The 27,074-nt window shown below is 42.0% G+C and overlaps 3 protein-coding genes across 6 annotated transcripts in view; 1 reads left to right on the top strand and 2 right to left on the bottom strand.

Annotated features, from left to right (window-relative positions):
- Positions 1-2,894, bottom strand: part of pi4kaa (phosphatidylinositol 4-kinase, catalytic, alpha a) — a 29,200-nt gene extending 26,306 nt beyond the window's left edge. For 2 of the 3 annotated variants that reach the window (XM_040157196.1, XM_040157197.1), the window contains exon 1: positions 2,627-2,893. In XM_040157196.1, coding sequence (XP_040013130.1) covers positions 2,627-2,725 — 99 coding nt within the window. In that variant the 5' untranslated portion in view covers positions 2,726-2,893. Of the gene's footprint in view, positions 1-2,626 lie in introns of all 3 variants that reach the window. The other variant, XM_040157195.1, reaches the window with a different exon arrangement.
- Positions 2,895-3,955: 1,061 nt separating this feature from the next.
- On the bottom strand, positions 3,956-13,529 carry slc25a1b (slc25a1 solute carrier family 25 member 1b). Its single transcript, XM_040158186.1, has 9 exons — positions 13,084-13,529; positions 9,247-9,354; positions 7,950-8,049; positions 7,446-7,584; positions 7,099-7,183; positions 6,725-6,829; positions 6,497-6,612; positions 6,333-6,406; positions 3,956-5,648 (listed from the first exon to the last, which is right to left on the bottom strand). Exons 1-9 carry the CDS (start codon positions 13,193-13,195, stop codon positions 5,534-5,536), a joined length of 954 nt encoding a protein of 317 aa, XP_040014120.1. The 5' UTR covers positions 13,196-13,529; the 3' UTR covers positions 3,956-5,533.
- A 1,583-nt stretch (positions 13,530-15,112) lies between these two features.
- On the top strand, positions 15,113-26,221 carry zgc:56235 (uncharacterized protein LOC393186 homolog). 2 transcript variants are annotated; one of them, XM_040157901.1, is made up of 10 exons: positions 15,114-15,267; positions 16,997-17,067; positions 18,967-19,016; positions 19,369-19,371; positions 22,907-23,059; positions 23,187-23,239; positions 23,962-24,183; positions 24,398-24,548; positions 24,653-24,710; positions 25,703-26,221. In XM_040157901.1, the coding sequence occupies exons 2-10, from the start codon at positions 17,001-17,003 to the stop codon at positions 25,792-25,794; spliced, it is 849 nt and encodes a 282-aa protein (XP_040013835.1). In that variant the 5' UTR covers positions 15,114-15,267; positions 16,997-17,000; the 3' UTR covers positions 25,795-26,221. The 2 variants fall into 2 exon arrangements, with proteins under 2 accessions (XP_040013836.1, XP_040013835.1); XM_040157902.1 differs by lacking the exon at positions 19,369-19,371 and having other exon boundaries at positions 15,113-15,267.
- The last annotated feature ends 853 nt before the right edge of the window (positions 26,222-27,074 follow it).

The raw sequence follows: 27,074 nt of genomic DNA, 5'->3' as shown, positions 1-27,074 counted from the left end.
ACGTACTTCCTGTTTAACATTTCCCCATTTTCAGCCTCAGTGGTATCTTTGCTGATCCGTTCGACTTCTGCCTGCTCTTCTGAGGTATTTCAGAAGCCGCGTTGTGGCCTCTCATAATCCCTGACCACAAATCCTAACCACCTGAGTGAGTAACATAGTAGTGAACAGCATTATTCCAGCAACTGGAGTTTCAGCAGTACCTCGGGGCCATTTAACACTGAATTCAACTTCATACATGTTCGATACTTTCATCTCACATGCGATGCAAGATGAATTTCCATTTCTGCATTTGTTTAAATTCTGTATTGCAGTGAAAGCACTTGTTGGTACGGGTTATCTCTGGCGGGAGTTATAGTTGGTTGCCTCCCTGTTGTGATCCCTTAGACTGCCATGACTTGTGCCTACTTCATCATATAGCTTCCCTCATTTCTCCGAGTTAGGATGGGAATATGGAGCTTATCCTTCCCCTTGTCAGGACCAGATTAACCCCTGTTGCCTCAGAGTTCCCATCAAATACAGTGCAGATAGCACAGTACAAATGGCAGCTTTATTTTATTCACACTATACTGGAATAATACCTGGCCTAATTATTACTATGTCTTATTAAATTAGTAATTTAATAAGACACGGCTGTATTTAGGAATATGCCTCAGTGTGAGCATAATATAAACAAAAATCATGAAGGTGTTAGAACTAGATTTTGACACACCGCCACAAGATTACATAATAATGCAGGACACGGTTAGTATTGCACTTCAGGGGCACAAATCCCCCAAAAACAAAAAGCAACTAATGCACAGTGATCGTGGGACTTCTTGGGTCCTGGGCAGCAGCCCACTTTGCCCGTTTGGTGATCCGGCCTTCCTCCTCGTAGCTAAAAACTGTTCTCATTTACTATTGATTGCTCCTGCCGGGCACGACAACTTGATTATGTCGCTCATAAGTTCTGCAATTAGTTCAAAGATACGCCGATCCAACGCCTGTCACGGTGCATTCATGTGAATTTATAGAACCTATTAGTGACATTATTAATTTATCACCCATCAATTCCTTATTTTGGGACAGGTTCTTAATTTATGGATCGCAGCACTTTTCTGAGAAAGATTCACCAATGAAGCAAAGACTGTTGGGAGACTGAATTAAGGGGTCTTTGTGTGAGGAATATTGGACATGGTAAAATGGAATAATATTGGGCATTGGACTGATAAACAGCATGTGGCAGAGTTGTTGACTGCTGGGAAAACTCACACTTGTTATCAAAGTTACCCTCAGCTTTAAATCAGACATTGGATTAGGACTTCAATTTACAATTATTTTCCTTATCGTTTCATCTCTATTATTTTCTTGATTAATCAGTACATTGTTTGGCCTATGAAACGTTAGAGATATTATACCACAGTGCGAAACGCCCATCAAAATATCCTAGAACCTGAGGCCACTTCAACAGATGTCTTGCTTTGTCCGACCAACAGTCCCAAACCCAAAAACATTCAGTTTAGAGCTGCAGTCAGTCGATTAATCAATTAGTCGATCGAGAGACAATTAATAGGCAACTACTTTAATAAACGATTAACTGTTTCAGGAGTTTTATCAAGCGAAAAAAGCCAAACATGATCTTATTCCGGCCTCTGAGACTTTGCGGTTTTTTTTGTTTTGTTTTTCGTCTCCTGTGACAATTCGCCGAATATCTTTGGGTATTGAACAGTTCATTGGAAAAAAAACAAACAACCTGAAGATGTCACCTTCGGTTTGAGACATTTTACATCAGGCTTCAGTCACTTTCACACCAACCGAGGAATTGATTCATCGAGGAGATAATCGACCACTTTAAATGGAGTTTATCGATCAGTTGCAGCCCTGATTCAATCTACTACAACGTGAGACCAATAAAAGCAGTTTGGCATTTTTTGCTTGGGGGCTGGTGGTGTGTGTGTGTGTGTGTGTGTGTGTGTGTGTGTGTGTGAAGGGGGATTCATAAATTATCAAAGCATTTGCGATTCATTTTCTGCTGATTGACTGATGGACCGGTCGTTGCAGCCCTATAGGAGTGTAGTGGTGGGTGGCACAGCAGAATAGCATGACACAGGATCGTAGCACCTCTTTGTCATTAAACAGTGTAAAATATTACGAAGATCCGAGTTATCCGGCTCGTGTCTCTGTGAACATGAACAGTCTACAACAAAGTTTGCTTTGGCCACTGTTTCCCGAATGAATGACGGCCAGAGAGCTATAAAGAAAAACAACAAAACACCTTCATCCTAAAGGGAAAACGTAGACATTCTGGACCTGATGCGGCAGCTTTCCTTCCTTTCGTACATCGAGACTTTAACGTCAACCGGAGGGAAGATTAACGCCAGGTCGAAAGCAGCGAGCGCTAGCCGACGCTAGCCCGCCCCGAAGTCACAGGCTAAATGCCGTCGGCTCGAGTGCGCCGTTAAATGGCCCGGTGACAACGTTATTCACGCACCGACACAACAAACGACATGTCCGGCGTGTTTTCGGGTTCACAACACAGGCCACACGGGCAGAAGAGCGAAGTTACGGACGGGCCTTTGAGTCACAGCCTCTTCGACCGGTACTAGCTCCTTACTCTCGTTGGCCGTCGCCGTCTCACCGCGACTGTTACCTTGTCTATCGGTGCCTGCCGGTGAGCCGCCAGCGACCGAGCCAAGGACAAGACGGTGTTGAAGTAAAATCCTCTGCTTCCTCCTCCATTGACGGACATGTTTTAAAAATGCCTCAACGCTGCTGCGCAAACACAGACATCTTCTTTCATTTGTCCCGAGAAGGAGTCCGCACTGACAACTACGGCGAGCGCAGAGACCCAACAGCGCGAAGCAAGGTCACGATGCAAAATGCTAAGATCTAAAACACTAGAATACCTAGATCTCGATAAATGAGACCCGGGCCCGCACGTATCGAAATGCTAACAGTAGCATTAAGTCAAAGATAAAAGTAAAAATCTTTTTCACACTCAGTGCAACTCACAAACATAAGGTTTAAAGTTTGATTTTTTTTGTTTTCAAAAAATAATCAAACTTCTTTCTAACTGGAAGCTGCTCTTAAATGTCAGAGAGCTGCAGAAAGTAGTTCCCAGTCGACTGCAGTGGGCCTCTGTTCTCTATCTGATAATACCAGGAGTAATAATATTAATAACAAAAATAATAATAATACATTAACATTCCCAGAAGCAGTATAATTAAGAATAGAGTAGTTTTAGCCCATTAGCATTTATCTGTTTGCATTTGAACATTTAATAGGGTGTTACACCACTTTTTCAGCATTTATCATAGGTAAAACCAAACATCCAAAATAAATCTGCAATTGATTTGATTTACAGTCACTGTCTAAGCGTCACCATTGTCTGCACTCGTCAGTGTGGAACTAAATTCTGCTCATTGTGTATTTTCTCTGTCATGTTATGTTATTTGTCTACCAGTGTTAATTATTAAGGATTTCACACAACATACCACTGAATAAACTAAAACTACATTTTTACACCTTTGTTTTCTGTCTAATAATAATAATAATAATAATAATGATGATGATGATACATAAACAGAAGCAGTATAAATAAGAATTGAGTACTTTGTCTATTATCTGTATTTGAACTTTTGATAGGATGTTACACTTCTCTTTTTTGGCATTTATTAGGTATGCAAACAAATTAAAAACAAATCTGCTAGTTTATTTACAATCACCTGTATACACTGTTGGGGAGTTTAATCTTTAAAATGGCATCATATTTTCTAAACGCTTCCTGTTTTGTATGAAAAAAATCCTAATTTGTAAAGTAACAAGTAACTATAGGTTTAAAATGTGTGTAGTGGAGTAAAAGGTGCAATATTTCCATAGTAAGTGTAGTGAAGAACATACTCAAAGTATCTCAAATTTGTACTTAAGTATAGTCCCCGAGTAAAACTCTGAAATGAACACGACAAAGTTAATAGTCTGATCCAATGTTTATTTATGAGCATACATACATATTAGAATTATTTTAGACTGAAGGCACAAAACTGGGTTTAGCTACAGGAATGCTCTTCATTTGATAACATGAAAACGTCAAAATATTTAAATATCTGTGAGATAGCTCTACATGTATGTGAGGCGCAGTTTAACATGAAGCTGAAAAGGGTAGCTCAGAGTAAACATTGTGCATCTTACACAGAGACTGTGATGAGAAAAAAAAAAAAAGGGGGGGGGGGGGATTCATTGCACTGCATGTAAACATGCCAGACTCACAAACTACAAACTCCAGTTTATAACATGGCATTATATATCTGAGCAGCAGTTGGCACATTAGGTTGTAAGTTAATGTAAAATATAAAGGCAATTAATATAATATAGTTTAAAAAAAAAAAAAATTAAAAAAACAGAATCGGATAATCTGCATTAAAATCTATCCTAAACCATTCATCCTCCGTGGAATGAGATTGAAGGCACTAATTATGGCAAATTTATCAAACAGGCATCTCTATGCATTGAAGGAAATTTAAAAACTTTGAAGCAAGAAATTCATACTAACAGTTACGATGAATGGATCATCTCGGTTATTCCTCAAATGCTGCCTGGAATTAAACATCTGGCACCAGTGCAGTGTGTGCAGCTGAGTACATTATTAAAAAAAATCCGTAGTGACTAAGTACATACAACATTCAATCACTCTTAATCTCAAAAGATCTCAGAATGGATCATATAATACATAGGCACTTTTTATAGCATCAGTCTAGTAAGTTAATTGATTAAAACATTTCTGCAACTTAAAAGTGAACCCTCTAAACCACCTCAGCCACTGCTTTGTGGAAATGTGCATTTCTAAATAAGTTGAGAACATATGCAACATATTTAAAACGCTGCATCTCCATATGGATCGTACATTGCGAGATTAATTTGACACTTGACACATTTAAGGCATTTAGTTCTTAATGTACCTTAACCTCTGCAGGATTCGATATCAGAATATGAATGATCCCATCAGGTACTGACTGAAATAATGGTTTTGAAAAAGTATTTTAAAAAAGAAAAAAAAAATCTAAATTGTTGCATATAAAGAGGGCTTTAAAATGTTTGGTCTCTGGAATAGTCTCTCATTTTCAAGTATAATTTCTTTGTCTATAGTGTCTGATTCACATTATGTTGGGTCGGGTATTGGTTTCTTTTTGATTAAGTACATACAGCATTAATGTGACTGAAATCAAAAGAGCTGTGGGTGAGACAGTGTGCCCATTTCCCATTTCCCATGCCCTGTTCCTTTCCCTGAGCTCTTAATGAACTTCCCCCTTCTGGAATTGATTGAAGAAAAAAGAGCAAGTGTAAACAGCGACTCTGCAATCTAGAGCTTTTTTTCATGCAGATAATGCTTCCACTTGCAATTGCTGTGTTATAAATATAATCAAGAATATACCAATCCCTTTCTTATTTTCTGAAAATTACTCGGAGGTAGATAATAGAACCTAGAAGCAGTGCTTACGGAGACTGGTTAAACATTGGCCTGTCCTATCACTCCTGCTTGTTTAGCACTGGGGTGTCCATTTCAGTCTGTCTTCCAAACCACGTTCAGGACCTTCACGACTTCCTCATAGATTATGAAGACTATGGCCACGTCCATACACACCCGACCCAGCCGAGGAATAGTACCTTTGTAGAACCTGAATGGAATAAAGGGAAAGATTGAATATGCTAAAGGACTACATTCAGTAAAGGTCTCATGCATTATCACGGAAACTCTGCTGCCTTTTTGGGGCAAAACCCCACTACAACTAATACTACTAATAATAACATTATTTATTTATTGTTTTAAGACATCCAAAATGGTGGCCAAAACTCATGGTAGACATATTTCCTAGCAACAAATCCCACGTATTACAGGTTTCAATATTTTCACATCAATGTGCTGCGCAAAAACAGGAATATGAATTATAAGGTCAAGTGGAGGGAGAATCTAAGTGGCCCCAGGATAGTACCTTGAGGTACTCCACATCAGTGGTGCCCCAAAAACTGACTTCTTGCCAGGGTGGAGAAGCATGTTTTACACTGAAGGGACACGAAACTCAACTAAACACAACTGGCCTGGCAGGATGCTTCTGCACCAGATGAATAATTCTCAATATAAAGAGGTGTGATTAATTTTTTACAATAAAATGGATACCCGAAAATGTTAGCTAGGGCTAACATAACCTAAACGTAACATAGCTGAATGGAGAGTCACGTTGTTTTTAACATCATCTCTTTTTCCTAAAACATAAACAACTAGTTAGAAAATTCAAGAACACTATTGTTGTGTACACCGCTACCAACTGGTAGCATCATATCCACCCTGCATTTGAACTTACGCCATTGGTCCTTCATGCTTCATGATCTTGACGGCACAGTCCATTGTGCTTTTGTACTTGTGAGCTTCGAGACCCTGTTGAATTACACACACACACACACTTTAGTCGCTATGCTCAGGGTTGAATTATGAGATTATAAAGACTGGACGTGTTCTTCAACCAACCTGCATTCTGGTTTTAATGACATCCAGGGGAGTGTTTCCAAATACACTGGCAGCACCAGCAACAGCTCCAAACAGTCCAGTTATCATAGGATTAATGGCTTTGTTGGGGTCATCGCCTTGGTGTTAAAAAAACAAAAGGAAAACAAAAACAAGAGACGATTCTTTGGTAGCATCTTTAGTTGTATGAGTTGAATATAAAAACGTGGAACAATGTATTCACCCACATACCTTTATACCAGTTTCTCAGTGAAGTCATGACATAGAAGCGGATGGCCTGGTTGGAGCCTTGCTTCAGTACAGTGGCTGTTAGGCCCTGATAAGTCCCCTTCAGTCCTGGAGATACATCAATATTATCAGTACTCTATCAAAAGCAGAACTGTCACAGCTTTCTGTTCAATTTCCGAGTCACCAACACTCAATGAACTTATCAGGTGCAATGAGGATGAGGAAGAATATTATCCCCTGAATAATGGATGTGATGACTCAAATAAATTGAAAAGTAATTTCCTTTATTCCTGTAACATCATTATGTAGTGGAGATGGAACAGTAGGTGGCAGTATAATGCAACTGACCCTGCACGAATAAAAAAAGCCCATCTTACCTTGAGATCGAATAATCTCCCTCACCCCATGGAAAAATCCCTTGTACTTTGGGTTTGCTGATGTCTGATCATGGATGAATTTGACCTAAAATGACACCATAACAGTGATTAATAACTTCTACGAGCCAAAGTGTCAGAGAATCGGAACAGAAAACGACTGCAGTAGCCTTTAAAATCTGAGGCATGCCGGGTTCTGCCAACAGTAATGCTCAAAACCGCGTTAGACGTATTTTGTTCGCATGGAAATACAACAGATAAGGCATGAGGAGGATTGGATGAGTGAAATGAGAGCTAATGAGAGAGCTGCTGAGGTAAGTAGCATAACGCTGTTTTTTTTTTTTTTTTACCTTTACTGTCTCCATAGGACAGACTACGACCACAGCTTCTGCAACTCCAGCTCCAAGGCCACAGAGGAATCCTCGCTTGCTGTCCAGTTTACCGTTCTCGTCACGCATCTTATTACTGAGGAACTCAAACATCCCAAATCTGGAGAAATTAATGGAGAATAAAAACATGATTAATGACCAAAATTAGAAAATTACCTGTGCCAGCTTCTATCAGGATATTCTCTATAAAAGGGTTTATTATTGGCTCATAAATCATTTACTAATGCATGCTAAATCAGTTATAAGCCATTAATAAGCGTAAGGTTCGAGTAACCAGGTTATTAAAATACATTTGAATGCAGACTTATATACGACTAAACATTTATAGCTGCAGGTTAGATGGCTTATTAGAAAGCATTAATATTAGCATTATTATCTTCCAATGCATTACTAACATTTAAAGCTCCCCTTTTAGCAAATAAACGATATAAATAAAACGATTAATCGGTTGTGGGGTTGCAGTACCTGACAGCTGCTTTGGGTATAGAGCCGTACACCAGTGAGCTTAGACCTCTGTAAAGGCCCCTCACCCCATGACTGTTCACCGTCTGCTTCACGCAGTCGACTGAGGGAGACAGAAAGGAAAAGAGAGAGGGGAATAAATGAAAGGAGAAGAGACAAGTAGCATCGAAAAGGAGGTAAAAGGGCCGATATCATAAGACTCCCACGCCACTGCCAAGAAAAGCACACTCAGTTAATAACATAATCAGCAGCCGCATTGTTATAATAATCCTGCTATAACAGTCAGTTGTTAAAAGTTAAGAAGAGTGAATTTCTGGGTTCCACGTGTGTCTATTGCAGCCTGAAACAACAGCCCTTCATACTGAGTTTCCACAGACACACATGGTCTGTGCCAAAGTTCACAAGCTCTTACCGTACTGATAACAAAGACCGACTTACTACGCACACACACATCCGTTTCCTCGTGTTTGCATTCAAACCTGCGATAACGCCAAGTCTGAACTCACTCTGGACTATCGATCAAGTAAAACAGCTGCTGAAATCCAAAGTCGTCGGCAACGTCGATACTTTGGACCTTAAACGTCGGTTCAGTTAATCGAGAAATGAAGTCAACGTAAAGCATTCGTCGATAACCAGTTCCTGATGTTTTGTCAAACCATTAATCAAACAGATCTACTGCATGTGGCAGCTCACGATTCTATGATGGTCATTTTACTTGTTTAGTTTGGTTTATTGGCGACATCGTAATATATTCAAAAAGTATTTTATAGAAAAACAAAGTCAGTTCTCCATATTCTATCGTATGAGGGAGTACTATCTAGCAGCTTGTACTTGATAAAGTTTGGTGTAATGCACCAATTAAAAAGGTGCTGCAAGGCTTTTTGTTTCCCTTGCTTTCCCTTGTTTCTCCCTGCCTCTTGTCCTTATGCTAAGCTGCAGTCACATTCTCCCGGCTGCAACTTCATATTTCAAAACCAGGTATGAGAGTGACGCTAATCTTCTCATCCACCTCGCCTCCAGAAAAGCCATTACTCGTTTCTCCTCTGAGGATATTTTTGTCCCCAGGAGTGACAACTCCAGATAAACAAGATCTTACGACACTCTGTGGGTGCGCTGTGGTATCCAGTGGTGTTATATTTCTATTCTGTTCCATGTAAGAAATGTACTGTGTCTGTGTGCTATAGTGGCCAGTGTAAGCATCATATGCAATAACAGCAAAGAAATGAAATTGGGTTTTCTTTCCACAACTAATTGAATAGTTCAGGTAAGGAAAAGAAAGCGCAGACACACATTAACTCACCGATGCCTTTGTATTTGGGAGGATTTGCCTTTTCATCCAGCTGCAGCTGTGTTTTAACGTACTCTGTTGGGAAGGTGATGCAGATCTCTATGCCTCCTGCAATCCCACCTGAAATATCAGACAAACACTCCAGTAAGCACACACTGATTTCAACAGAAGAGCCAAGAAACATTAAGATTTTTTTTTTTTGGTCACACCCACACACACACACACACACACACACACACACACACACACACACACAGGTGCTTTATGAGGAGGAAAGCAACATTCTTGTGTAAAGTGCATCAACACACCGAACCCCTGCAGACAACAAATATACCTACAATCAAATGCTGATGGTAAAAATCTAGTTTTTCTTTAAGTAATATTCGTCCTGAATGCATTTCTTTGAATAATAGTCACCATCTCCACTAGTTCATCTTCTGTTGAAATGTTGAGCTCCCATGTACTTCATGAGATTTTAAAACTATATATATATACTTTTACACTTGTCTCACAAACTCCAAATAGTTGGATTTAAATTAGTTACACTGACTTGCATGTTATAAGGTAATGACACAACAGTCATGCAGTATTTCTCACGTCTGATAATGATAATAATAAAACGGTATTTATATGGCCCATTTGATAGAAAAAGATGCAACACAACATGCTTTAAAAACAAATAAAAATACACACACAAAAAACTGATGCAAGAAATAGCTAGGGTCATTGAAAAGAAGAAAAAGAGGATTTTTTCAAAGAGGCAAATAAAAAGATCTAATTTAAAAAAAAAAAAATCAAATGAACTTTATACATAATGCTGTGGGTGCAGTAAAAAACAGTTTAAGTTGATGAGATGAGCTCTAAGTTTTCCTTTAAAACTCGTAAGCCATTGTGAATGACTGTTGCATGCGCGTCCTCTACGCAGGGCTTCGGTGACAGTCTAGACCCGCTCCACCTTAAAATCCTGGCTGTCGCACATCTGCCGTTCAACAGCAAGCGCTCCGCCGGGCAGCCGATTGGCTCGGCTGATCTCGGCGATTCAGCCCACGGACACTCCCCCCCCGCGCTGCCCCGACTGAACCCAAGGGGTCGCGTGGCCTCCGCGGCGCACACGCTGCTCGACACATCGCCGCGAAAACAACGCGCAGGTCGGCGGTCGGGTAACGATCCGGTTCCTCCGGCGAGTGACGAGTCGCTTTTTTTCCTGCGGAACGTAGGGTGGAAGGAAGCTTGAAAAAAAAAAAAAAAGTGTAGGAAGTGTACAGCTTTCAGTACAAAAGCTGAAAAAGTTTGACGAATTGCCCCACTGGCATCGATGTGCTTTAACTGAAAGATGCCTGCATTCAATTAACCCATTTGGAAAAAGCTCATGCAAGCCTTGAGTGGCGAGCAAATGTTAAGACACAACACACGTCTGCAAGACTTTGCATGGTAAGTTTTAGACGTTTAGACAAGCCTCAATTTCACTCTCACACATTTAAAAAAAAAAGGGGCCCTTTGTTGATGCCTTCGACGTGCGCTCCTCCTACCAAAATGTCATGCAGAGAGATTCAGACATGCACGTCAGGCTGGTCAGGCACGTACCATCACAAGATCACTAGTTTACAAATCCCCGCTTTCACTAAAACATCGGACCCAACGGAGCTTGCAGCAGTGCTAGTGGTGACACACCCAGTCATTTCTTAGGGTTAGAGACTGGCTTTACGGTAATTCGTAGCCGTACCTACGAATTACGCTCGGACCAAAACACACAGTCCACATCACCGACTGCAAACAGGCCTCCGTGTAGTACCTGCATCGCGTCCACGTATTCAAGCTGGAGGGAGATATACAGAACCAGTTTATTGAGTCCACCACGTACGGACACTTGGACAGGCATTTTGAAAGCGAGTGTTGTGGGTACGGGAGTTGACTGTCGGCCATCGTTCACCACTTCTCTCTAAAAGACTGTTGCGACACCGACACAAAGGTCGAACCGTAGCGCGTTGTTCTTCAGGGAGACCCTTCATCACAAACGGCCACAGGTGCAGCTCTGCGTCTAGAGGAGTGGAGGCGGTACGGCCTTATCACGTGTAGGTGTGACTGATGACTTGAATGATGGCGACGGTTAGAACACGTGACGAGGTCGAATACCTGGGCCTCCCCGACCTGTCAGCCCTCGATTCAACTTTACTCGGACTGCGATACAATATCGATGCTGTCTGTTACAGTGGGGACTAGTGGTTTTATGGAAGGCCTTGGCTTGTGTGACTTGCTCATAGCTACTTGGCTCACACTTCTATCAGGATTCAAATGATCAATGACAGTGTTCGTCTGATTATTTGGTTTGTCCTTACGTGTGGCGCCTACCACATCCCATACTGGGACCACAACACACATGACTAACTAAGAGACGGCATGGAGAATCATCTTGACCGTTCATGCCCCCTGGTCCGGAGCTGAACCTTTGACAGGCACGTCGTGACCCAGGTGAAATGTGTGCAGGGGCTGACAGAGCAATGTGCTTTGTCACTGTGGCTCGTGACACTGGAACAGGGAGACCCAGGCCTCTGAGCACACACACACACACACCATAAAGGTCAATAGAAACTGGGTGATTAGAAAAACAATAGAAAAACACACGACCAAACTGCTGACAGCAATATGTGTCAAATTAGAGCCAGCCCGGCCTCCCGGCTGAAATTTTTAATGTTCGAAAGCGATCAAAAACCACAGTCGATTCAGCCAGAGTGCGGCTGTCAGCTCTCGCTCGCGCCCCAATGATGTTGCAATGCCATCAATAATGATTGCCCTGCAGTGCACGCTGAGCTCTGTGTGGAGTTTGAGCATCTGTCACTGATTGACTAATAAAACAGGCGGGCCGCCAGAGGTAATCTCAACCGGGTTTCTTTGAAAGGGTTTCCGTGCTAAAGTCTACAAGTCCCAGGACACGGCAGCCTGTCCAACCTCCAGCCCCAAGCCTAAATTTTGCCCCTGCAGGCTGGGACCGTCCGCCCTGGCAGGCTTGACGGGACCAATGTATGGAAAGCCTTGATAAATGTATGCATGAATCTGGTCTAGAGCGTTCTAGGTGGTGCAGCGAGACTTTGTTGAAGTTTCTTCGGGGTTCGCCGATGCCATTTAAACACCCGATTCACGGTTACGCCGGCCACGGTTTGAAAGATATCAGTGAAACCCGGTGAGGAGGATATAGCCTGGAATCATTTACCAGGTGCAGGAATTTAGTTACAATCAAAATCTTGTCACTCCTTTGCAGCTGTATATAACAAGAGCTCCCAGTAATATCATTAAATAATCATTAATCAGGAGACCTGGACCTGGATAGGCAACAAAACAAGGATGGAAGGATTAACCCGAAAAAAATAAGCTGTTTAATATTTAATATTAATTTTGCTTTAAAGTCTAGAACAATGGCACTGGAGATTTTTGAGCCAATGTTTCGAAAAACACACACAAAAACTTTGTATAAGTATCATTGCTGCCTCCAAACTTCCAGTAAATAAAGTTTAAGACTTTTTTAATACCTTTGAAGGCCTTTTTAAGTCACTGAAATCGATGCTTTTTAAGACATTCCGAGGCCTGCGGGTACCCTGCCTTTAAGACAAGCCCATCATGGTGAACTCCATCTAGCCCACTTTCTCCTGCCTTGCAGGGCGCGATTCCTCTCATGTGCACCCGAGGTGGGCGTAATATTGGATAACAGTGCTGCGGCCAAAGGCCTGCGATCGCATCTGCGGACACGGGTTCAGAGCTGAAACTTGTAAGGGAGTTTAAACAAACAAACAGACAAACAGACAAACAAACAAACAAAACCCCAGCTCCTGCACTGTCCCACAGAAACTTTCCTACCTGCCAGAATCGCCTTGCCCGGGTGCGTGAGTTTGGCTTTCCCCGCCGGAGCTGCGGCGGCCAAACAGCGGGGTCTGTGAAACGGGTTCACAAAGCTCGGTTGTCCGGACATGACTGCGATACCTTTGGCCAAACTTTTTTTTTTCTTTCCCCTTTTCTCTTGTTGTCAATACGGACGCGTTCAGTTGCCGCGAGCCTTCAAGCCCTCATGCAGCCCGGGTGGCTTCCGTGCAGCAGGAGTCGCGGCGCGGACGTTCAGCGGCCAGGCGGGCGGTGGTGGTGGTGGTGGGCGCCGGACTCTCGGTGCCGGACCGTACTTGACACCGTCGGGGCACTTTTGACAGTGAGGTTATCGGCGTCGCACACACGGGGAGGTCGATACCGTCGAGTCAGTGTTCGCCCAGGGCGGGGCATGGGGCGACACTCGCGCCCCCTCCCCCAGCACGACGCTGAAAGCGCCGTGTGCTTTTTTTTTTTTTTTTCTCACAAACATTTTAAGGAGGACCGAGGTGGTTCTCAGCAAAGGGGCCGGGACGGGCTTCCCACTCGCCGGCGGCTCATTGAACACTTCCTGCCCACTTCACATGCGAGACCCGGTCCGTAGGGGGCGCTGTTTGCAGCCCCACTCCACTGTACGGAACAAAAAACACTTTATTCTCAGAAATTGAAAGGAATACATCAAATGAACAAGAGTTTACATTCACGTTTTATGCTACTTTATGCTTTTACTTCACCGCATTTCAGCATTATCGTGTTTTTCTATAGTCCACCACATTGATTTGACAACTTGAGGCACTGGTGAATTTTAAGATTTAAATTTACAGACATTAAAAAGAAAAATACGACTGTATAAAATACAACCTATTGTTAAAGATTAAACCGGTGTTTCCCAGTATTTTTTCAGCTTGTGACCGACAGCTTGTGCAACTTCTCAGATAGCTTCATTCAAAACAACTTATTTGAAGCCCAAAGAGGTAAAACCTCTTCTTTCCTCTCCCATTAATCATCTCACGGCCCCTCGTATTTACTCTTTGGAGGGGCCCGACCCCTAGGTTGGGAACCACTGGACTAATCTATCTACCTGTATATAAAGTAGTTAAAAGCAGCTCCAGCTGGAGCAGCTAAAACAGTAAAATGCTGCTGAGGCATTGATGCATCAGTATAGATAATGTAATTTATTAAAATAATAAGTCACAAGACATGATTTTCTGCAAAATTAGTACTTTTAGTTTTAATACTTTAAGTACATTGCACTGATAATATTTTTTTACTTTTACTTAAATAGGGCTTTAAATATAGGACTTATAAAAGGAGTTTGGTCCAGATGTCCTGCAGGCCTTTTCAAGAGGATAAATGGTTAAACAGTCCATTGGAGAGGTCCTCCTAATGAATTAAAGAGCTTAAAGGACAACCAAAGCAAGCCTCGAAACCCAAAAGTTGTTCCCATTAATGGATTACGACTGATCTGTAAACATGGAGGGATTACTGAGGGGGCCTAGTGGGCATAGGCCAGGGGGCCCGAGAGGCCACGGGGCCAAAACCACAAAATGAGCACAGGGAGATGAAAAACCACCACAAAGAGATTCAGAAGGATGCAATATGACTACTAAAAAAATACAACATGACCACAAAAACACTCAAAACCCGCAAAAAGATGCAAAAGGACCAGAAAATAGATAGGAAACGACTAGCGATAGATGAAAAAGGATTACAGAGATGCAAAACAACCACAAAATGGACATTTACATGCCTGTGCCCAGGGCCCCGTTGCCTCATAATCCCTCTATGTCTGTAAAGCACCGGTAAATAATCTATTAACCAGTAATAAAGCCACTAATTACATTTTATAAACCCTTTATAAACTGTGATCTGTAGGAACGTGGTACCAACATTTCTGTACCCCCCCGATAAACGTTTGCTCCTGCTTTCTACTCTGCCGGGATGAAATCCCAGGCGGGTTGCGGTTGGGGGATTACTCTCTTGCTCCTGCAGTGACTCTTTGTTCGCTTTTTTTCTTCTTCTTCTCCTCGCGCTGACACCGCGCATGCTCCATATGTCTCCTTCATTGTGCCCTGTCCCCTTTATAGACAGTGCTAAGCTAGGCTAGCTGTCAATCCACGGAGCAGCGTCACGCCAGGGACACTCCAGCCTCAGCGGACTCCCCTCGCGAACACCTTTGCACTGGTAAGGAGACTGACCGCTGCCACTTCACCTCAAACACAGCGCCGAGCTTTAACGTAGTTGCGCCTCTCATGGCGTTTCTTTTCAAGGTTAGCCGCACACCTAGCATGTTGAGAGACTTAGCCGACGGTAGCTTTGTTATGTAATGATGTTGAGCCTGGTAATGCACAGTTTAATCCTTGAGTGACAGGTTTCCTTTGTGATGGTGCAGAGATTCAAAACTGTAACGCTACCCACGAATTTAGCGACTCTATCGGCTTGGTTTGTGGCTGGCAGGATTTCTGTGGGGGTGTGTGATTTTTTTTTTTTTGGTGGGGGGGGCGCAGGCACAGTAATGTTACTGTGAACATTAACTAATCAGTGTCTTCTGTTACTGTCCCTGTAGCTAAGGCAGCCGCTAGCTAGCGCCCCCCGACACAAAAACACACACACACACACACACACACACACACACACACACACACACACACCTCTCACTGGTCCATCTGTTGTCCTTTGTCCCTGTAAGAGATGCATGTAGCACCAAGCACTTGAAAAGACTCCTGTTATGCACTGTTCATTGGTCTAATGCAGTAAAAAACATGTTCAATAACTGTGGATTTGTGTTAACAGCACTGCCCCCCAGGATGAGGTGCTGGGCCCCTTTTCTTTACACACTTGGGATAAAACAAGCGTTTTGTTTTGGTGCTTTTACATTTACCAGCTTGGCTGTTTCGTGTGTTTTTGTGCACATCTGGGCTCAGAAACCGGGTTGAATGTATTTTTCTAGGGTGTATTTCTCTCTCGGCTTCTTAGGTGCACCAGTAGCTTCTTGGTGAAGCCGGATGCAGAGTCCATTTGTTGTTAGCCTCCCAGCTGCCTCTAAAGGAACAGCTTGTTCCCTTCCACTGCTGCTCACTGTTTAGTTACATGACAGTTATTGCGTTGTTTGGGTAAAACCACAAAGACTTATATATTTTTTTTTTTGTTAACTACTGACTGCCTTCATTCAGGATCAGCATTGCTAGTGGTGCACCATCATGGCAGACTCAATGACGATGATGACAGGGCATTTGCTTGAGTGCTAAATCATTACAGCAGCTGTGTACAGTCTGTCCGCAGGCCTTGACGAGCCTTGAAAAGCATTAAATTCAGCTCCCTCAACAATTGGCCTTGGAGGGTATGAAAAAGTCTTGAATATTTTTCTTGCCTAGTTATAATTTAATACTTTTGTATGTGGTTTCGGGCTGCGCAGAGATGTTCTACGTCTATAAACTACAAGTGTGACAGTGCATTCAAGAGGCTTTTCAGTCCTTTTTTCGTGGAGTTTCAATCAGCACCATCAGGCCTGTAGCAATAACCGTTGCCACTGCTGTTAAAGAAGCTAGGAGGCTCAACAACTCAAAATGGGCAACTGTCAGTTTTGGCTTTTAAAATTTTAAAAATCAACTTATATGCATTATTTTTTGATTTGGTTAATCCATCCATCAATTTTTTGCTGCTTGTCTGGGTCTAGATCATTTTAATTGCTTTCCCTTTTTCTTTGACCGGTTTCACCATGAAAAAAGGTATTAAATTCTATTTTCTGTGGTATGAAAAAGATATGGAAAATTCTTGGTGAACACTGCAGAAACCCTGAGTGTACAAAAAGGGAAAATGCGTAGCATAGTCTGCTGTGTAATTTGTAATTTTAAAAAGTGAGGCTTAAACAGAATGCTTTAAATTGTCCCATCGCTGAATTTATCTTCTCCAGCACAATGGCTGTCCCTCCTTCATACTCAGACCTGGGCAAGGCCGCCAAGGATATATTCAGCAAGGGCTATGGTGAGTACTATTTCAGCCCCAGGAGTAAATTATTAACTGTTAGGAATTCCTGAAACCCAGAGCCTGTTCAAATCGTTTTTTTTTTGTAATGTGACCAGCTGTAAGACTCTTATTCAATGTGAAGATAATATAAATAGATTGATGAAAATCTTTAATATTGGTGGCAGCTTCTACCAAATATGAAATAGCTTTGAAATGGGACGTCTTTTTTTTTTTTTTTTTTTTTTTTTATACTGTTTTGAACTATGGGTGGGTAAAGCAGATAGAATTCTCTATCACAGCACATGAAATGTTGAGGCACACAATCTATATCTGTCTCTATCTGTCCCTATATCTATCTATCTATATCAATATATCTCTATCTATCTCTATCACTATATATCAATCTATCTCTAACTCTATAGATCTATATCTATATAAATATATATATTAAAAATATAATATAAAAATGAAAATGAACCCGACAGATGTGTGTTTCAAACCCCATCTGGCTAATCAATTTTCTTTTTTAGTCGGGTAATTATCACAATAATGCAAAAATTATATAAAAATCAAGTACAGCAGTAAATCAGTTCTTCTCATTGATTTGCAACACTGCCCACAAGGGCCTAATACACCAAGAGACATTAAGGCAGAGCTATAAAGCAGCAACAATTAGTCGATTAATCCATCAGTAGATCGACAGAAAATAAACTGTCGGCTAATTTGATAGTCAATTAATAGTTTACGTAATTTTTTTAAAAGCGAAAATATCAAATATTACCTTGTTGCAGCTTCTCAAATGTGATACTGTGCTGCTTTTCTTTGTCTTCTGTGAAAATTCACTGAATACCTTTGGGTTTTGGACTGGTGGTCGAACAAAAACAAAGTGAAGATGTCCCCTTGGACTGAGGGAAACTGCGACAAGATGTTTTTCAGTCGAGAAAACAATCGTACAGCCTGACATAGCTACTAGAGTATGGCAAATGTTTGAAAAATTTAGTTTGTCTCACGGTGTATGTTTAATCTTATGGCCCAACCTTAGATTTGGACCTGAAGAATCCTATCTCACATCCTTTGAACCAAGCTGGACAACGAGAACATAGCTACTTCAGAATGAAAATTCACATCTCACTTACTCACCCTTGCAAGATGAACGCCAGAGAAATCTCTTCGTCCCATCATGCACAGTGAATTAGCTGTTTCACATCCATGTCAGCCTTCTGCAGAGCAAAAGGAGGCGTTATATAACCTGCTCAGTTCCTTAGAAGGAAATGTACCACGCGTATTTATCAGCAAAACACTGCACGAGTTTGGAGTAATTTTATGGTCATTTGTTGTCTATCTTTTGGAACTGTAAAGATGTAGATCTGGCATTAAAGTTAACATGGAGCTGCACCAGCAAACTTGCTGTACATTATGTGGGTATAACAAACCGAACCTGTGTTTTAGCCGACACGTTGACATGAGGGTGAGTCGTCATAACGATGTTCTTACAGATTTTGCCCAGAATATCAAAAGATTAAGCCTGTACAGTGAACCTAACCATGAGGTGAACAAATTATTGCATATACACTGAATTAAAGGAATAGCTCACCATTTCGGGGGAAAACAATCTACTTCGTTCTTCTTCATTAAAGCTTTATTATAGCTCATTTGTTAAACCCTTAGAAAAAACAACAAGTTGTGCTGGACTTTAAGCTAAGCTAAACTAAGCTAAGCTAATCATCTCATGGCTCCAGCTTCATATTTACCTACAGACACAAGAGTGGTATCAATCCTCTCACATTCATCCCGCTGAGAAAAGGAATAAGCTTATTTTTCAAAATATCAAACTGTTCCTTTAAATCATCTTGTATTTGATTTATCTTGCACTTATTTACTGTTAACACACAACTCTTATCTTTTGAAATCCACCAGGCTTTGGTGTCGTGAAGCTGGACCTCAAGACCAAATCGCAAAGTGGAGTGGTGAGGAAACGTTTTTTGTTTTTGTTGTTATTTTTTATTTTCTCGTCATACTCCCCAGCCTTCTCTTGGCATTCCTGTTGCAGTCTCAAAGCCTCAATACAAATCTTACACTACATGCCCTTTTTAATTGCAATGACTGAACTCCTGCTGTAACCTGGAGCTTGAAGGTTTCTAGGTCGACGATTGGCCGATGCGGACGTGCTTGGCTTTATCTGTGTGCTGTTCTAGAGAAACATGACAGGCCCACAGGTGTGTGTTTGTGGCCCGTCAGTCTCACTACCTGCCTTTCCTAACCCCTGCTCTGTCTCCACGCTGCTGCCCTCTGTACTGGACCGCTCGTGCTCTAATGTAGATGGTAAGATCAATGTCAGAGCCGACAGCTCTGGTTGTCTGTGTGATTTGGAAAGAGATGATTTCCATTCTGTTTTCTATCCTGTTTATTTACATCATCCTCTGCTTACTCACACATTGTTTTTCTATTGGTACCGTGGTCTGAATGTTTGTTGATTTTCTTTTCGTCTGTGGGATAATCATTCACATAGCATGAATATCTATGTATTTCATAACGATTTCCTTTCTGTGTTCTGTCACACAGATCTAACTTTTCCTTGTGATTTTCATGTCTTTGTGGAGAATATCGTTGAGTCAATTTAATTTATTTTTCAGTCATCTTTACTTGAGGGCAGCATCTTCATTGTCTTGAGTAATCGGTTAATCATTGGGTCTGTAAAATTTCAGAAAATAATGAATATATAATATTTGATAAGATTGCCTAATTTATGACATTTAAGTTGCTAAACTTACACCAGAAGTTCCCAAAATGGCAGGTGTGCACTACAGATTTGTAGCTATGCTAGTGGTGTGGCATTAGGGGTGGACCACCTTGGTCCAGACTGAAATATCTCAGCAACTACCTGATGGATCGCCATTTAAATTGGTTCACACATCCGTGGTCTCCAGAGGATGAATACTGCTGACTTTTCCTCCCGTGCCAAAATGAGGTTGACAATAGTGGGTCGCACTGAAATATCTTTACAACTATCCATGGCTTGCCATTAAATTTACAAAAAAAAACCAAAAAACATTCAAGGTCGCTAGAGGATACATTTTAACGACTTTGGTGATCCTGACTTTTCCTCTAGCGCCACCAGCAGGTCAAAACGTTCACTTATGCTGTCGTATATCTCGACATCTATTTGATGGATCGGCACAAAATTTTTCTAAATTTATTCACCGTGCCCAGACGATTTATCTTTATGACTTTGGTGATCGTCTGACCTGCCCTCTAGCGCCACCCCGAGGTCGACTTTTTACTTCTTTATTGAAATATCTGGACAGCTATTGCGTGGGACTGCTGTGAAATATGGTACACGCATTCGTGTTCCCCAGAGGATGAATCAATATTTTTGATCTTCTGACATTTCATCTAGTGCCATCACCAGGTTAAATCTGATCAAATTTATCACTTATCTAGTGAAATATATCTAAATGTGCTGGATGGATGGAAAATTGGTTTCAGACATTCATGGTTCCCAGGCAACGGACCCTACTTACTTATGGGATCCTCTGAATTTTCATCTTGCACCATCATCAGGTTAAACTTTTAATCCGTCCAACACTTCGGTTCATGATCAAAAACCTGCGAAAACTAATGATGTTCCCATCAGCTTCAGTTCTTCTTTGAGTTTAGTGTCAGTTATCAAAAGCAAGCATGCTAACACGCTAAACCAACACAGGGGACATGCTAAACATTATCCCTGCTAAAACATCAACATGCTAGCGTTATCATTGTAAGCAGGTCAGCATGCTTATGTCAGATGTTTAGCCTGACAGAGCTGCAAGCATGACTAGTTTCCTAGTTTTGTTACCAGATACTGAGTTGATCATCACCTCTGTGACGATCAGAAGCGGGTCGCTAGAGTCATTTCTGGCAAGGCACAGACAGTCGGTGGTTAGCTGGGTGGTAAAAAACAGCTGTATGACCCATTTGATGACGGCATATTTGCTCAGTACTTTCAAATGGTGTCTAAGCTTTTTAAAACAAGCTACAGTTGAAGTTTCTCGGGTATTGCTTTGACGTAATTTGCTACGATGGCTTTCACATCCGTCCACGTTAAAACAAATCTCCCCTTACTCCTTCATATAGCTGCACTGACGTTTCCTTCATTACTGCCTCATTAAGTTGAATATAGATTTTAGTGAGTGAAAGTTTTTAGATTGTTTTCAATTTGCTTCAGATTTACTGTATGAGAAGTTTGTCGTGGTGGACTTTTGAATGCTCGTTTACTAAGATGGAAATAAAAACTGCGCCGCATCTTTTTTCAGCACTATAAATCTGTTACCCTGTAACATCAACGTAAAAAAAAAAAAAACTCCAGGCATTCTTTCCTGTTTTGATGAGATCCAGAAAGTTTAATTATCAGTTGTTCTGAAGTTTTATGAATAAATTAATTTGAATACTGGTTTTAAATTCTCTTTTTAAAGCATTTTTATTTGAGGGGGGCGGCATTTTTAGTACTTTTATCATAGAGACAGGAAATGAGGGGAAAGAGAGAAAGATGGGGAGAAGGACACGCAACACAGGTCACTGGCCGGACGTGAACCGGAGACGTTGCAGTTCACGGTCTGAACCCTAACCCCCAGGCCACAAGGGAGCCCCCAGTTTTTTATTTAGAGGATTCAGAACGCTTGTAGACATATCGGAGCTGCAGCATTGTGTCGTCGTACAGTTCAACTGTAAGACAACTGTCTATTGGAATTAGACAAACGGTGCAGTCCGGACGTATTTAGACTCTGTACTCCAGCAGATCTTATTTGAGATGCTCATGAGGTTGAAAATGCTGCTGCTCAGCTTCAATTTGAGTGAGTGAATATTTTAGGAATTGTAGTCCTGTCATTGTCCAAAATCCCTCCCTTGTTAACTCATCCGCTACTCCCTATGTACAGTACACTCAGTTGTCAGTTTATTAGGTACACCTAGCTAAAACTAATTCAGTCTAATACAACAAGTATTGTATTTAGCTATTAGCCTAAACAATACAGTATTGTCTAGGCTAATACCTAAATAACGATATTTAATTATTGATGTAGAATATATCAACTTTTTTTTCCTCAAAAATCTCTCTCTCTTTGTGTTTCCTGTCCATCTCTGTCGTCTATGAATAAAAGGCTAAAAACGGCCCAAAAATCTAAAAAAAAACAAAACCATTTGTGTTTGGCATTTCTGTCCTGAAACGTCCCGTTACTTTTCGACTGACGTATATCCATATATCCGCAAGCTCATGATATCAGCTGATATATCAATAAACCTGGTCAATTTTTCAGTCAAGCATTAATATGAATCAACGCAAATAAAAAGGAAAAGCTATTAACATCTGAGTTGTGAAGACTCACAGCCTGAGTTAAATGCCAAAGTTACGCAGGTACAGGTACTGTTTTTTTTTTTGTTTTTTTTTTGCACCCTCGTCAGTGTTTTCTCACCATGCAAACTGGCTTTGTCAGTGAAATCTAAGATGGTGCCTTATTTGTATCCTAATTCTAATCACAACTGGAATATTCATCAGATTTATCAGTGTCTTCTCTGTCCTTTTTCTGTCCATCTCATCCGTTACCGGTGTCTTGCATGGATTAATGTCTGGGGCTTTCTTGCTGTCCGTCAGCTGTATTGTCTAACGTGTTATGTGCCTCTGATTTACTTCTTTTATTTCTGAACAGTTTACGAATAATTAGGTTTGGTCTCAGTCGTTGTCAGCACAGTTCTTGCCTCTTTTTCCCCCCGTCTCTAAGGTGTCTCTCTCTTTCATTTTCTGGATATTCTATAAAAAAACTCTATTACTTCACATTTTCACAGTTTTCCTAGTAATGCTTCGTCCTTCTCGCCCTCCTGTCAGGAGTTCAACACGTCCGGCTCCAGTAACACAGACACAGGGAAGGCCTCAGGGGGCCTGGAGACCAAGTACAAGATGAAGGAGCTGGGTCTGAGCTTCAACCAGAAGTGGAACACAGATAACACTCTGGCTACTGAAGTCACTGTGGAGGACCAGGTACGTGTTTGTGTGGTAACAGTGCTCAGACGTGGGTTTTTAAACTGATAAAAGTGCATTGTTAAGTCTCTCACTGGTATGTGGTTTATAAAAGACTGTTGACCCAAAGTGTTAACTTTACCCACAGCTGGCTCAAGGACTGAAGGTTGCCTTGGACACGTCTTTTGTACCAAACACAGGGTGAGACTACATTTATTCATATGAATGAGTGATTCCGTGCCTTGTGGGATTACATGAAACCGAATGCAATAAGTATACACTGTGGGTCAGGTCTGGTAAAACAGTCACAGTGAGGAAAACCCAGACTAGTTCTTCCTGCTTGTCTCTGTTTTTAAATCGCATTCCTGAACCTGATCTGAACAAAGATTTGTTTTTCATCCCCTATTAAAGAATGAGGCTCACAATAGTCTATGTTTTTGTTATTGTAAACAAATCTCTCATGTTAGTCACTCTCTCTCTCAATACTCTCTACTGTGCTGGTTGCCTCAGCTACAAGCTCATTTCTTCCTACTCAAATTTTTAAAAACTGGGCAAAATAATTTTCCTAAAACAGCTGATCACGGAAGTTTTTAATCAGACAAACAGGAGGAAAAGGAGCATTTGTTGGGGACTATTTTCGGCGGCAGATTAATCCACATTTTGGCGCTCCAGTGAGTGTTTGGGGCAGCAGGACAGTGTGTGTGGGGACTGAGTCTAAAAACGGACTACAGTGTGTGTGTTCATGGTGATGGAGGAACATGTCACTCAGAGCAAGAAGATTTATCAGGCTTTGAAAGGCACAATATTTGGTTTTGGGGTGATGGGATTTATTGACAATAGCGGAAACATACATCACCACTTATTCTTTAATATAAGAGGATTAGAGATAATTAAACCTGTAACCTTATGAATTCGTTTTTCAGTAAGAAAAGCGGGAAGCTGAAGACGGGCTACAAGCGCGACTACGTGAACCTGGGCTGTGACGTTGACTTCGAGGGTCCCATCATCCACGCCGCTGCTGTGCTGGGCTATGAGGGCTGGCTGGCCGGCTACCAGATGGCCTTCGACACGGCCAAGTCCAAACTGGCCCAGAACAACTTCGCCCTCGGATACAGGGCTGGAGACTTCCAGCTGCACACCAACGTGTGAGTACTCCAGATTCAGTTCAGGGTTGCTATTCACGGGCAGGACTATTCAGCCGGCGAAAACGGCTGTCCGATGTCTTCCGTGGCTCTGGAGGAATATGAAAGACGTGGACATCAACCAGGCAGGGAGAAGCTAAAGAATAGAGGCTCTCAGTTGCAATGTAGGTTTGTGTGCAGGGAAATCCCTAAATCGGTGTCTCCTCTCCTCTCTCAGTAATGATGGGACGGAGTTTGGCGGCTCCATCTACCAGAAGGTGAACGACGAGCTGGAGACAGCGGTCACTCTGGCCTGGACCGCCGGCAGCAACAACACTCGCTTCGGCATCGCTGCTAAATACAAGCTGGATAAGGACGCCTCTCTGTCCGTGAGTGCTCCAGCTGTCGGTTCACAGCACTGCTGCGGAGGCAGATTCGCACACAGACACATTCGGCCGCTTTGTTTCATGTCTTGTCCTGTTTCACCCTGCAGGCCAAAGTGAACAATGCCAGTCTGATCGGAGTGGGCTACACCCAGAGCCTTCGGCCAGGTAGGCACCTCCTGCACCTCCTTGGAAACTTAACGACGCGTCATGGCGACGCAGACCGCAACAACCGTGCCCGGTCCGCTCGTCCGTGACTCTCAGTGGCTGGAGAAGCACAGAAAACCTTCTGCCCTCCTCCTGCCTCAGTCGGTGGTCGTCCACACCATCTCCTCCGACGTCTTCTCTCTTTTCTGCGTTGCAGTAATTTCAGTAAAAGTACCAGTTGTTCATCATCTATTAGTTCCAGCTCCAACACGATCTGCTCCGTTTCAGTCGCCCTTTAAGAAACTCAACACAGTGACATAGAAACCGCACCGCCAAGTGGTGTTTAGGCGGGGTAATTGCAAAACGCCTCACAAATGCTCACAACGGCGTTAACGAACTGCTGAACAAACTGGGGTCTGTCGAGGACGTTTTTGGTTTGATAATAATTCTCACGGACGGCTGTCGTCAGCCTGTCGTCAGCATTTTCCACCGTCCAAATAGTCGAGTCTGCTATTGTTGGTGAGCTGCTTAGATCCCTATTAACGCACCTTCCATCAGTACATGCTTTCACGGATTGAATATCATTGTATGCTGAGGTGACGAGGTAGGTTACCGGCCGCTGCTGCAGTAGAAAGGAAGCTCATCGACCCATTAGCGACAAATTTAGAAAAAACCTCAATACTCCACTTAAATTGATTGATTGACTGACTTATTTATTTTTAAGGTTAATCCATCACTATTTTCTGCCGTTTATCTGCGTCCAGGTCACGTTAATTTAATAATTATATCATTATGAAATGTTTTTATATCCTGCTGGGAAGTACTGAACTAAATGTGATTTACAAATAAACAAATCCACGTAGTAAGTAAATGATTCCAGGCCGATATCCCTACTGGTTTTCCTTCATACTTTTTCATACTTTGACCAGTATGACTGGGAAACAGGTATTAAATTGCATCCTACGTGGTATCTTACATTTAACTGAAAGAAACCTCGTCTTGGGTCCCCGCAGGTGTGAAGGTCACCCTCTCAGCCCTGATCGACGGCAAGAACTTCAACGCCGGTGGACACAAGGTTGGCATGGGCTTCGAGCTGGAGGCGTGAAGCGGAGAACTCAGACCCACCAACAAAGAAAAATAAGCCCAGGATCACATGACCACACACACTCCTGTGCCCTCCCCTCCCCTCGCACACACGTCACTGCCCCAGTCCACCACCACCATGTAGCTCCTCCTCTCTGGACTCTCCCTCACACCGTTTCCCTTTCCTCCCATTTCATGAGCATTTCTGACAGTAATAGTCAAGTCTCAGCATCCTGCTTAAACACCCCTGAGAAGAGTCGTGAGCTCGATCCTGAAACCGACGGTGCATCGTCCTGGATTATTACTGTTTTTATGGTTATAGAAGTGGCATTATTTATTTCCCTGTAGGTCTTGGATGAAGTAGTCGTTGGTGTAAATGTGTAGCTCATTAAAGCTTCTGTATTCCGTTGTTCCTGCCTTCCTTAGAAGAAAAAAAAAAAAAAAAAAAAGGCATGTGAGGATGAAAACGTGGATGCAGAGCTGAAAGCTTATTTGCTTGGTTAAAAAAGGTGCTGAGTGTCTGTTTTCTCTTGTTTTCTTATGGTTTGAACACTTTGGGCGGAGTTGTTGCAATGTATGGAATATTTAATCCATATAAATGTTTTGTTACAGCACATTTCATGAACACGGGACTGAAATATTGAAGCACTGAGCAGCACAGGCTGATTCCTGCATTGACCGAATGAAGGATATTTAAAATTTTTGCATCGCTTTACAGGAACAATGAAAGTCAGTTCAGTGCAGATGCTCCTAAATGATCTTTTAATCCTTTGTGACTTTTCATTCATAGGTGAAATCAATGCAGTGGAATCTTCCGGTAGCTTCTGTAGTTAGTTTGCATTTCTACAATATTGTTTTCATCTATGCGCTGTCTCGGCACGGCGGTCACAAAGCGAGGGAGAATATTTTGCATCTGTTTGTACCGCCTCGTAGGTATCTCAGCAGTTCAGTGGCAGTAGCTGTCTTAACTTGACGGCCAGCTGTTTCCTCATGTTGCTCGGGTACTGCACTCATTGCTGTCGGGGCTCTCTCCTCGAAAACCAATCTACACATGAAAATACGGCCGACTGTCCTGCCAGTGGTTCCAGTCGTAACGCTTGATAGGATAATGTAAGAAGCTGTTGTGTCCCACGTGACCATCCTGTTTCTGTTTTTGGTAATCATGCATCGAAGTTTTTTTTTTTTTTTCCATTTATGATCATAAGGCTCATTTTCTTTGTCACTTAGACACAGTACCTCATTTTTTCCAATGTTAACTACGGGAATTCTAATAATAAAAAATTAAAAACTATGCCTGAAAGT

The sequence above is a fragment of the Xiphias gladius genome, chromosome 20, assembly GCF_016859285.1.
Source record: "Xiphias gladius isolate SHS-SW01 ecotype Sanya breed wild chromosome 20, ASM1685928v1, whole genome shotgun sequence".
NCBI classification, from domain to species: Eukaryota; Metazoa; Chordata; class Actinopteri; order Istiophoriformes; family Xiphiidae; genus Xiphias; species Xiphias gladius.
The sequence above is the reverse complement of the archived record's forward strand: the minus strand, read 5'-3'. Positions and strand labels throughout refer to the sequence as shown.

What these genes read in the sequence shown, in the direction of transcription:
- slc25a1b (XM_040158186.1), bottom strand. Translation starts at nt 13,195, where the DNA reads ATGTCCGGACAACCGAGCTTTGTGAACCCGTTTCACAGACCCCGCTGT. An exon ending in TCCCAAATACAAAGGCATCG is followed by an intron (nt 8,050 to 9,246) that starts GTGAGTTAATGT and finishes TGTCTCCCTCAG; the next exon opens with TCGACTGCGTGAAGCAGACG. An exon ending in ATACCCAAAGCAGCTGTCAG is followed by an intron (nt 7,585 to 7,949) that starts GTACTGCAACCC and finishes TAATTTCTCCAG; the next exon opens with ATTTGGGATGTTTGAGTTCC.
- zgc:56235 (XM_040157901.1), top strand. Translation starts at nt 17,001, where the DNA reads ATGGCTGTCCCTCCTTCATACTCAGACCTGGGCAAGGCCGCCAAGGAT. An exon ending in TCTTTTGTACCAAACACAGG is followed by an intron (nt 23,240 to 23,961) that starts GTGAGACTACAT and finishes TTCGTTTTTCAG; the next exon opens with TAAGAAAAGCGGGAAGCTGA. An exon ending in ATAAGGACGCCTCTCTGTCC is followed by an intron (nt 24,549 to 24,652) that starts GTGAGTGCTCCA and finishes TTCACCCTGCAG; the next exon opens with GCCAAAGTGAACAATGCCAG.